The sequence below is a fragment of the Aplidium turbinatum genome, chromosome 3, assembly GCF_918807975.1.
Source record: "Aplidium turbinatum chromosome 3, kaAplTurb1.1, whole genome shotgun sequence".
Taxonomy (NCBI): domain Eukaryota; kingdom Metazoa; phylum Chordata; class Ascidiacea; order Aplousobranchia; family Polyclinidae; genus Aplidium; species Aplidium turbinatum.
Window position 1 is genome coordinate 14,492,834 of NC_137474.1, and position 11,956 is coordinate 14,504,789.

General features: G+C 35.6%; 1 protein-coding gene and 1 pseudogene across 1 annotated transcript; both read right to left on the reverse strand.

Moving 5' to 3' along the window:
• Positions 1–1,344: 1,344 nt before the first annotated feature.
• On the reverse strand, positions 1,345–4,184 carry LOC145767306 (claudin-19-like). Its single transcript, XM_082579100.1, has 3 exons — positions 3,744–4,184; positions 3,052–3,216; positions 1,345–2,477 (listed from the first exon to the last, which is right to left on the reverse strand). The coding sequence occupies exons 1-3, from the start codon at positions 3,955–3,957 to the stop codon at positions 1,861–1,863; spliced, it is 996 nt and encodes a 331-aa protein (XP_082435226.1). The 5' UTR covers positions 3,958–4,184; the 3' UTR covers positions 1,345–1,860.
• A 3,136-nt stretch (positions 4,185–7,320) lies between these two features.
• On the reverse strand, positions 7,321–7,418 carry LOC145767743 (U6 spliceosomal RNA; annotated as a pseudogene).
• Positions 7,419–11,956: the final 4,538 nt, after the last annotated feature.

Consider the following 11,956-nt stretch of genomic DNA (forward strand, 5'->3'; position numbering starts at 1 on the left):
TTGAATTTTTGTTCTCGGTCTGGGAAAGCTTCTATGCAAGCTTAATCCTGGCAGTTTCGCATAACTTGTAAAGGCTTTGAACCGTAGACGTAGGTCCGGTCACCGAGATTAGCAAAGTGAAGTTTCCCATTGTTGTTGAAGTGTCGTGTGTAAATTATTCCATCAACTTGGTGGCTCCTTATTAGAAGGGCTCTAGTCGTCTCATTGGTTGATTTGGTTTGGTTTTTAAATCTTTATTCTCAGACTCACAAAGCCTTGATAGGTAGTCCAGGTAGTTTCGCATACTTGTAGAGGCTCTTGACGCAGGGCCGGATACCGAGATTGGCGGAGTGAAGTTTTCCGATTGTTAAAGTGTTGTTGCCAGAAAATTATTCCATCCGTTAGGTGCCGCTGGTGGAGAACAATCCTTAGAAAGCGTTGCTCAAGCGCACACCCCGAGAGTCAAACCAGCGCCCCTTGATCTTGAAGCATCTTCGTTCACGAAATCACGCGTTAACCAACTGAGCTATCGGGGCATTCATATCGGGTTCAAATAATCCTTTCAACCGTTTTGGGCATAAACGTTTATAAACGCTAGCCTACTAGAATTGTTTGAATCCAAAACCTTTTGAAATTTTGTTTCTTTTTGACGCATAACTCTTTGTCTTGGACATTTCGTAATAAGATAATAAAAGTAATTTCATTTCGTTAGGACTTAGAAGCAGTCAGCAAATTATTATTTATACAACAGTTGTTTACTGTTCAGTGTAAAAAGGTTTGTAAAGTTCAAAATATCCTGTGTAAAATATTTTTTCTTGGTTTGGTATAATCTTACAGACAGACAAGAATAACTTATAAGTAGGCGTGCGTAGCCTAACTGAAAGCTTCAGCTGAAGTATTTTGGTAGGACGTCTTGCATTCTACAGTAACTTGTGCTTGAATGATTACATACAAAAATTAAATTGGAACTATTGGTGAGCTTGAAGTTTTTTTCTATATCTGGAATATAATATTAATGTGTGCTTTTATATAGCTCTACATCCATTGCAAATTTGCTTTCTTCTAGCGCTTTACAAACCTGACACAGCTCAGCCGTTAGAGGCGCATCCGAGTAGCTACATTGTTATCTCTGAATCCACTTTTTTGCTCTTTGCTAAGTGCCAAGCAGAAATAAGATTTCCTACCATTTTTCAAAAGCCTTTGGTTATAACCTGACCTGACAGGATATAGAACCCATGCCCACCGATTCAGAGGCGGACATTCTCACCACCAAACTGCCAAGCAAGTGTCTCACTGTTTGCTATGTCTTTTCCTTAAGATCGTTATGCATTGCAACTTCAAAAACACCCAGAGATATTTTTTGATAATTTGTTTTACTAAAAATTCAACAAAATGCGCAACATATGAAAATCTGAACAAAATATAAATAACGCAAAATATCGTTACAAACAATCACGACCAACAAAAATAGGTCTACTAAATAGATACAAAAGTTACAGCCTTGTTTTTAGACCAAAAAATAAAAAGTTTTCAAATTGCAAGTAGGCATGTAAAATTGCTGAAAACAAACAGTTTAAAAACATGAAACTTGGTATGGAATGTCTCTTGATTTTCAACACAATACAATTCAAAGTTAAAACTAAGAAAAATGTACTAACAAAGAGATCTATGTTACAAAGATGACAAGCGAGCTAAACGTATTTTGATGCCTGTTTTGGAAACATGTTTATTCAAGTGTGACGACCACTGCTTTTACGTCACATGAAATCATCTTGGTTCCTTTTTTTCAATGCCGCTTTTCAAAATTTCCAAAAGTTTCTGCTCCAAATTAAACTTTTAGCAAAACTTTTGTCATTACAAAAAGCTAAAAATATGAATGCCTCAAACATATTCAGCATACTGGTCAAGGCTACTTGGTTCATCCACCCATTTTCCATCACTAGGATACGATTTTATAGAGGAAGATCTTGAAGATTTTGAATGATATGATTTGCGTTTACAATCTGAATGGCGACGTAACTCAGCCTTGTGAGAAAATGAGTGTCGCACTGAAAATGATGATCGCCTCGGAGATACTGACCGTGATCGCTTGACAGAAGATGAAGGCTTGCGGGATTTTCTGGATGAAGAGTGGTTGGAAGAGCGTTTAGACGATGAATGCTTAGATGAAGAATGATGAAAAGACTTACTTCTGGGATAACGGGACCGGTAACGATCCAGAAACCCATGCAAGTGCTCATCATCTCTTGACGTTTTGACTTCAAAAGGTCGAGGTTTGTAATAGTAACTTTTGCTATTATCCTTCTCGTCCTCTACTCGAGGCCCGGGCCGACAAATGCAAGCGAGGAAAGCAAGGGCACAAAAGAAGCTTGCAATGTAGCCGAGATAGACGCAGGCACCAAGTTCCCACTGAATGTAATTGTCTTGGTTCTCAAACTTAAAGAATTCGTCATAGACAACGAACGTGTACCATACCACAGCAGCAAAGGTAAAAATTCCTGAAACAAACAAGAATAACTTTTAAAAAACAAATTTTTGTAGAGAACACAATATTAAAGTATTTTTGCAGCATTATTTCAACTGCAAACGCCAATTTACTCAGAGCATGCTCTTAGCAAAAAATATTGAAACTTTATTAAACTATATTTCAAACATCAACCCCTTTTTGGTTAGCCTACTTTGAGGTTTTGACATTAAGATAACTCATTTAAACATTTCACCATTATTGCAACATTTCACTGAAAATAAAATAATGTCAATGTGTAAGCTTTACTATTGTGAAGAGGCGAAGTGTTATGAGAACATACAAAAGCCATGTTTAAGCATTTACATCAAATCAAAAGTCAGAATGCATTCAAATAAAATCAACAGTGTATTCAATTAACTACTAAATACTGTAGCCTACTTACCACAAACATAATAAATGAGTAGTAGAGGAAAACGTTGGTATTTTTAGTGTTCGGCTTTTTACTGTTATTCAACACTGAAAACGTTTTTAAATTAATTTAGACAAAAGTTCAGACTCTTTTGAGACATTTTTTTTGTTTGCAACAAGTTAATGCAAATAATCACCTGATAATAAGAAACAAGCTCCATTGATAAACATAACTTTTCGCTTGAAATTGCGTTTTTTCGCAAAAACGTTTGTGCATTGCATTCCCAAAAATATACCAATGCACGCAAGTGTGGTTAGAATGATAGAGGCTATCATTAAGCCTCTAAGAGCAAGCTTGTATCCTGTAAGACAAGTTAATGTTAATGAGTGATCACGAATTGATCATCTATTCTAAACTATTGCTGCATTGTCTGGCAAACGCAGTTTTGCAACATCTCCACCGATACTTATAAATGCAATCTTTAGCCTACTCATTACTCATATGGTTAAGTAATAGGTTGCACAATGTAAAAAAATTACGGATTCTGGCGATTCTTTTATAATTTAATTTAAACAACTTTCAGTAAAGCATCGTCAACGTGGTCTTACATTTTTAAGCTACCATTTAAGAAATCTATTGTTCTTAAAAAACAATGCAAAAGCTGACCTTTGGCAATACACCTCAACATAATTTACCAATAGCTTGCAATTGAATAGCAAAATAATGATATGTTTTTCTATAGCGCTGTATAGCCTATCCATCTCACATATGCGGATTTTTTAACGTTATTATTACTGTAAAATGAATTTATAAACCAAATGCTGGTTACAGCAATAAAACCATATATCCCTTTGAAATTTACTAGTCAAAATGTTCTTGAATTCTTACCTGACATGAGGAACATTGAGTTTTGCCCTTGACATTGCGACTGGCCGCCTTGGTATTGCATGCATTCCCCAAACAAGCTTCTCCAAGCCCAAATTGGCCCCAAAACGCCCTTGCTGGTAGGCCCACTCACGGACCATTGGTTCCAGAAGGTCGTGGTGATGACTGATGCAGCAGCAAGAATACCGAGGGCAAGAGCAGGGATTTGTGTATACATCGTTTGATTTGTTTATCTCGTTTATTAAAATTCCAAAGGCTTTTTCTAAAAAAAAAAATTTTTTTTTTAAATATCCTGCAACTCACATTTAGTGCTAAATCTACTTAGCCCTTTTGTGACTGTCACTTAGATAAGCTATACAGCTGCGGACAATACTGTAGAATGCCGTAAACAGTCAATGTTTCATTCCGTTCTAAAACGCTGAGTTTTCAAGATTTTTAGTTGCTCCAAGGTAAAAAACTTAAACCATTGCAACTGCTTCACAACCAGTACAATTGGCAACTGATGGCTACTGAAGCTGCAGGCATCTATATATAGTTCATATCTGGAGAAGAAAAAGATATGAGAGTACAACAACAAAAACACAAATGATTAGTTGAAATCAACTGAATTTCTTCTAATCATTGCTTTTCTTGAAACAGCGGATCTTGGCACAAACAACTTCTCACCGCAAACAGAGGATTATTGCTGTGTTCACTTTCTCGTGCGTAGATGTTTCCACCTCGGAAAAAACTTGTCCTTTTTACGTTGATTTAATGTCTGCAGACGTTAAATCAGTGTATATACGACGGAGTTTTTGATGGTTGGGTAGCTTACAAATAAAGCACTGAACATTGGAATAAAAAGAATTGTTTGCACTCCTGGATGTTTTCAATATGTATTCTCACAAATGGAGCGAGGCAATAGGTCGTTGACATTGTGGTAAGTTGGCAATCTTTGTTTACATGTGACTGCGTCAAAATATTTTGAAAACAGCATCCGGAAAACATTTGAAACTGATCTAAAAGTTTTTCTCGTTTCTTTAGTGATAATAATTTAATTGAAATAATTCTTTAGTAAATTTTGGAAACGAAAATTTCTTATGTTCTTTTTTATCCATTTAAGTTGGTTGAAATTAGTGTTTGGTAAATTACAGAAACATGCAGCACAACATTTTGCAAGGAATATATTTTTTTGTCCAAACCAATAGTGAAAACAGTAGCGGATCCAATGAGGTATTGGTACATTTGCCTTCCTCCATCCTGAATAAAAAACCCTAATAAAAAACATGCAATACTTTTTTTGTTTTTATGAAATTTTCTAACTCGCTTTGAACCCACACAATATAAGCCTAAGCTACTTTCAACCTTCCTGATACCACAACTACAATTCTTTTTACTAAAAAAGTAACGTCGGATAAACCTACTCCACTGCAGTAGTCAGTATCTGATGGCTTTCATTATAGTCACAAATCTAGCTTAGCTCATGAATCATGATAATAGACAAATGCTATAGGGCCCAACCTCTGCCTACGTCACTATTTCAAGCCCTTTAATTTTTTGATTTCCAGTTAACTCACTAAAATTTTAAGCTAGTCTACAAGCGCACCTGGTTTTCCTGTAAAGGTTTAATGATGTTTTCATCCCCTTCCTATCTCCACTGTTTTGCTAGCTTTTATACTGGTGAGGTAAGGCTGATATCGTATGCTATTTACATCAAAACAATGAGATCATCAAGCCACGGTTCGGAAAGGATGCAGTACATAGCTATTCAAACACAAAGTTGGAATAGTGACTCCAGGTGGACTTGTCCTCTCAAAACAAAGAACAAAACATGTATTTTTTTCAATTTTCCCGCTTGTTTCGCCCGGTCAATCCCACTTTTTAACTAAACCGCAGCATTGGGCAAACGCGTTTTCGGCAGTGGATTTACGAAGTAAAATTATATGTGTCCTTAAAAACTAAAATAACAATGCAATATTTTGAAGTAAACACATTGCTGACTCAAGTAGTAAACAATTAAATTAACCCATCCCAGTGTACAATGTAGGTGTGAGTTGAAATGAGCTAGCAACCTTAATTGAAAAGTAAGGACACCTCAGAAGATTTTTTTAAATTTCACTGATAGACCATAGCTATAGCACTACACAAGAATATAAAAGTCAAAAAACATATTTTTGAAATATTTCTGTGATCATAAACAAAATGATTGAAACTTAACTTCAATTTTTAGACTACGCTAACTAAAACTTTTCACGGAAATCTAGTTTTAATTCGATAAATTTTGGCTAATAGGCCTACAAATTGTGCGTATTGAACAACAAAACATTAAGCTACGGGTCCAAAAAATGTACCAATAGCCACTAAGATAAGATAAAAATTGCCAACATTTTCTAGGAGCAAGCCCTTGACCCTCTATCGATTGCTTCTTCAGAACTTCGCTTTCCTACTGTCAAATTTTTCTTAAAATATTTGCTCATTTGAAACTAGATCCGATTCCCCCAAAAATGTTCTTTGTATCCGCAACTACAAAATTGGATACTTTGCGAATACGCTTCGAAACACTTTTGAAATTCTCACCAGAACGTCAAAGTTTTTCTGTCATTGACCGGGTTTGTCGATTTTCATATTTTGAAAACCGAACCAAATGTTTACACATAAACTAATTTGACAACAAAACATTTGAAAACGGATTAAATTAATCATAAATGTCGTTGTATAATTCTGGTTATTGTTACTTTGCACTGGAAGAGCTTGACCGACATGAGCTTTAGAGTTCTCAGGAATCGTAGTTGTTTGTCTCTGCACACATCCACTATTTTACCAATAAAAATTGGGATCATTTATCCCAGTTTATCAAACACTGATCTAGATAAAAAAGCGATAAAAAATGAAAACGTAGGCTACCTTAGGTTAGTTTTTTTTTACGTTTTCATGTTAAATAGGTTATTTATGTAAATGCAGTTTATTTAAGTTTAATTCAAAACAATCAGTGCTTGCGCTTGCTTTGACAATGCATTTGATTACAACTTCACAAATAATATTTCAGACTAGAGCAGGGATCACCAAATGGCGGCCCGCGGGCCGCATGTGGCCCGCCACGCTGTATCGCTGCGGCCCGCGAAAGGCATCAGCATACAAGTACAACCCAAAATACTTTTCTTGAGGAGTTAAAGAGCACGAAGGCAAAAAATAATTTCCGGGAAGCATATTTTCGCTTTGCATACAATTCCACCGACCGACCAATCAGATTATAGTTCTAGGTGGGGGTTGCTTAAAGTTATACCAATGCGATGTCCAGCCACACTGTCCCAGTAGTTGATTAAAACGTCTGTTATCGAATTTCTAAATTGTCTGTGAGCATAGGGTTGCTTATTTTAACTTTGCAAATGTCATTCAAACACTAGTGTGCGTTTCACCGTTATTGTGTTTCACGAGCAGTGTTCTCTTTATGCAAGTTTTTGTTGGCAAAATAGGTCGGTGTGCCAACTCAATTTATAATAAATTGGCAAAATATTATATATAAATTTAAAGAGTTTTTCTGATTGTATTATGAAAATATTTAGCTTAGTAGGCTAGGCCTACTGCAATTTTTTTTTTTTTTTTAAATATGGAACGCTTTACGATTTTGCGTGTCATCCTTGCGCAGGGGCCATGCTAATCTTTTCTGTATCGTTCCAATTTTAGTACATGTATATGTACTGCCGAAGCAAGTACTGCAAAATGTTGTTAATCAAAATTTTCTTGCCACGCTGATAAGCACCGCAAGTGACAGTTGTCTATAACAAAAGAAAGACGGTTTTATAGACTCTCACAAAAAGGATGAAAAACCAACTCATTGCTTTTTTAGAGGAAAGACTGTTCATGAATTACGATAGAATTACGATTTTTCGGTGATTTCCACAAGCGTTTGTTTTATGGTGCCTGGTTTCTTTTTCCCTGTTATTGGAGCCTATTTTTTGCTGATATGTTTGCAGGTCACTATTGTTGCCTGTATTGCGATGTGTCAAACATTTCTTTATTTACTGAAATTGTTAATTGCAAGATATCTTTTGTGAAGCGAAGTGACAACACTACTCTTGCTTGGAGATGAATATTCTGATGAAACCGCTCGCCTCGCTATAAGTGCGCAAAATAAGTGGCCTCGTTTATTAGGCATTGTTAAAAAAGTCAAAAGTGTTGTAAAAGGAGCTTGGCCTGGCAGTAGCGTTGTTCGATTAATTTTGTTGCTGCGGTATTCTAACATAAATATGAACAACATGTAACGCTGGATACTGGGTACGAAATGCGTTCTTTTCTAGCATGAGAGTCAACCTACTTAACATTTTATTAATGCGGCCCGCCACAGCTCTCTTTAGTGCCAAAGTGGCCCGTATGCAAAAAAGGTTGGTGACCCCTGGACTAGAGTATATAAGTCGATTGCAATTACATGGGAAAGTGTCATCATCATCATTTTCAGCCTGTGAGAGCCCACTGCAGAGCGTAAGCCTTCTCCTTTTCATGCCAATTTACATGATTATGTGCTAGTTGGTACCAATTGGTTGTATTGCATTATTTGTCAATGTCGTCCCTTCATCTCATATCACTTTTGGTTTTCCTTTCTTTCGTTTGGTTTCTCGTGGTGTCCATGTTGTGAATTTTTTAGTCCATCTATTGTCCTGATATCTTGCTATATGACCTGCCCAGGACCATTTTAGTTTCTTGATTGTGCTTAATATATCTCGTAATTTCGTTTGATTTCTGATTAGAGTTGTAAATGCAAAAAAAACGAACCGTTTTTTTTTTTAAAAAAACGTGTTTTTTTTCAAAAAAAACTTGGGCCAAAAAAACACGCGTTTTTTGTTTTTTTTTGTTTTTTTTGTTTTTTTTCATATTGCAAATTTTTTACAATTTGCAGCTTAGTTTCATTATAGTGCTCTTGAAAAACATTAAACTAGTAAAATTGGTTTTATTGGTGTGCTGAAATTCCTAAGTGTGTGTGCTTGGCAGCAGCATAGGTTTTTTGCGTAGCCCTATAGCCTACGTTGTTTCACTTTCTTATTCATTCCCAGGCATGTTTGTGGCAGTAGACCTGATAAACATTGAATTAATGCAATTTGATACATGACATAATGTAGATGAGTTAATTTCTTTTTCCTTTTATGGAAGTGCCCTTTATGGAAGGTAGCCTACGATGTTAGTATACCGGTAGGCCTACTGGTTATTCTTGTACACACTCAATGGGTTGACGAAATTTTGGCAAAAACAAGATGGCAGTATTCAGAACACACATTACCTTATTTGTGGTAATTTACGAATGCAAGCTATTGCCAATAGCTTGTTTAAACATGTTTTTTTAACTGATAGCTTAACAACGATGCATATGCTTTATAAATGTTGAAACAGAAGTATTCCTTTCATGTGTTGTAACTTCACTAACTTGTAAGGTCTTAGACACTTTGTCATTGATGCTTCTTGCAGATCATTTGTGACATAATGCAAGAGATCTTATCACTGATATTTTTAGCTGTCAAAAGTAAGTGCATTTGTCAGAAAAGGTTTAGGTTAATGTTGCTTTCAAATGCCCACCACCCATGTTAACTATTGCTAGTAACTACCAACCATGAATGAAGAAAGTTTCCCTTTAAAGTGGAGTTTTTCAGCACTGCTCGCAGTGTTCACATAGTGAATAAATGCTTCATAATACTTTTCCTGACAAGAATAAAGTTTTACCCATATTAGGCTACTGCAATGCAGGATAAAGATACAAAACAAACATCAAAGATGAAAACTTATTTTATTTGAGAACTACGCTGTAGTAAAAAGGAGTAAGAATTGACCTCTTGTCGTTACGCACCAATAAAACCATGATGCGTAACTTTAATTTTTTTTTTTTTTTTATTGGGTAGAGGAAAGATTAATGAAAAGTTTGGCAAAAACAGAAAAGTGCTAAAGTCTCAAAGTCCTGAAAACTACAGTAGTTCAATTTGGATAGATAAGTGCAACCATACTTCTTTTAAAAATGTCTATGACAGCACAATGGTGTGATTAAGGGAAAACAAACATGACTATGACATCACAATGGAGTATTGAACCTCTTCAGGGAAAATAAAAACATCAAAATTTTTCCATCTTTCACTACATTTAAATGTGATTTGGGCTAAAAGTTGGGGCTTTAGCACTACACTGCTTTTGCCAAACTTTTCATCAATTTTTCCTCTACCCGATTAAAAAAAAATTTTTTTTTAAAGTTACGCATCATGGTTTTGTTGGTGCATAACGACAAGAAGTTAATTTCTTTTTATCTGAAAAAATAGTTGCCAAAACTTGTTTTAATGTTCATAAACAAATAGCCCACCCCAGAAAACATGGGGTAGAGCTAAAAATTATCCAAATATGTTGAGCGGTTCTTGAGATATTGCCATTTCTCTATTGCTTCTTATCTATGAAGCCACCTAGTGGCCAAGGTTACTTCACTTATAACTCGAGAACCGTTTGTGTGATTTTCATCAAGTTTGCACCAAATGCACATCAACTGGAACAACCTTTTGACGTTGTACTGGAAAAGGTGTGGAGTGCTGGTCAAAAGTGCCTTTGTTAAGTAGAAAAACAGGACACTGACCACCTGGTCCTAACATGCCCATTAACCAAAATCCCAGGTGGCTTCAAAACTGTACACGAGTGTGGTACTGCATTTAACAACTGGCTCGACCAAATTACAGACAATACTTGAGATGTGCCAACCATAGGACACTGTTACTGCTATTTGAGACGGTGAGAAATCTTTATGGCTCGTGTGTCGAGACAAAATTGCAATGAAAAAATAGGCCTATACCAGACATATAGTCTGATTTAAAGTAAGTTATACGAGTTATGAGACTGTTTCTTTGTTGAAAGAGACGCTATTGCAATGAGTTTACCCTAATTGCTGCATATTGTGACATTTAATGTCAAAATAGTTAAAAAAAAACAAAAAAAACAAATAAAAAACAAAAAAAAAAACGATAAAAAACAAAAAAAACGAGCTCGTTTATTTTAAAAACAAAAAAAAACGTTTTTTTACATCTCTATTTCTGATCCATCCGGCAGTCTTTTTATCTCGCCATGTTAAACCCATCATGATTCGTTCATGTGCTCTCTGCATAGTTCTTAGTCTAAGTGTTAATTTTTTTTGTAAGGTTCCCAGTTTCTGCACCATACGTAACGGTTGGAAGGATGCATTAATCATAGACTTGTTTCTTGAGAGAAAGAGGCAGTTTTGACTTAATATCGAACTTGCTCTTCCGAAGGCTTGCCATCCAAGTGATATTCTTCTTTTGATTTCATCTTCTTTATTGGAGTTGGTTGTAATTTTTTGGCCAAGGTATATATAGTGATTAACTTTTTCGATAGTCACTCCGTCCAAAAGAATATTGTTACCGATGTCTGCCAGTTTGTTAAACATAACTTTCGTTTTGTTAAAGTTCATATGAAGGCCAATCTTTTTGCTTTCTGTATTGAGTTCACTTAGCATTGTTTGTTATTTGCTTAGGTAATTTATTACAATTACTGATATGCATATTGATTAACATACACAACACATAGGCTACACCCTATCATACAATACATATTTTTAAACACTACAATGCGAATGCTCAATTTCAAGCAAAAAATCCAAAGAGCTGTTAAATTTACGTATACAGTATATTTCATATAAGCAACCAATATCGAATCCAAGGAGAGCACTTGATCACGTGTGCCCTCAAGTTAAAAGAGAGAAAAAATATGCAATTTTTTTCAGTTTCTGTAAAAGTTTCTAGCTCGCTTTGCTCGCTCAATCAAATTTCATCGATCTAACCAGCGGCATGGGAGTTGGATAGTTTCAGCACAGGGTTCTTTTTCGTGCCTTTCAAAATCTGAGAAAATAATACTGCAACATTTCGAACTAAAGCACATTGCTCACACAAGTAGTCAACAATTAAATTAACCTAATCCAATCCAGCGTTAATAGATGTGACAAGGTAGGGCAGGGATTGTTGGGGACACAGCGAACTGATATTCGATATTTCTCTGAAAGACTATGTGATGGGCCTATACTATGCAAGACAAAGTAAAACTTCGTCAAAATTAAGTTGTTGAAATCTTTTTGTGGCCAGGAAAACAATGGTATGAAACTCACCTTCAATTTTAAACCAAATCTTAGTTTTTAATTGGATGAATTTAATCAAACACAAAATGTGAGCCGCGAAATGAAAGCACATTGGAGCACCAAATAGCTTACG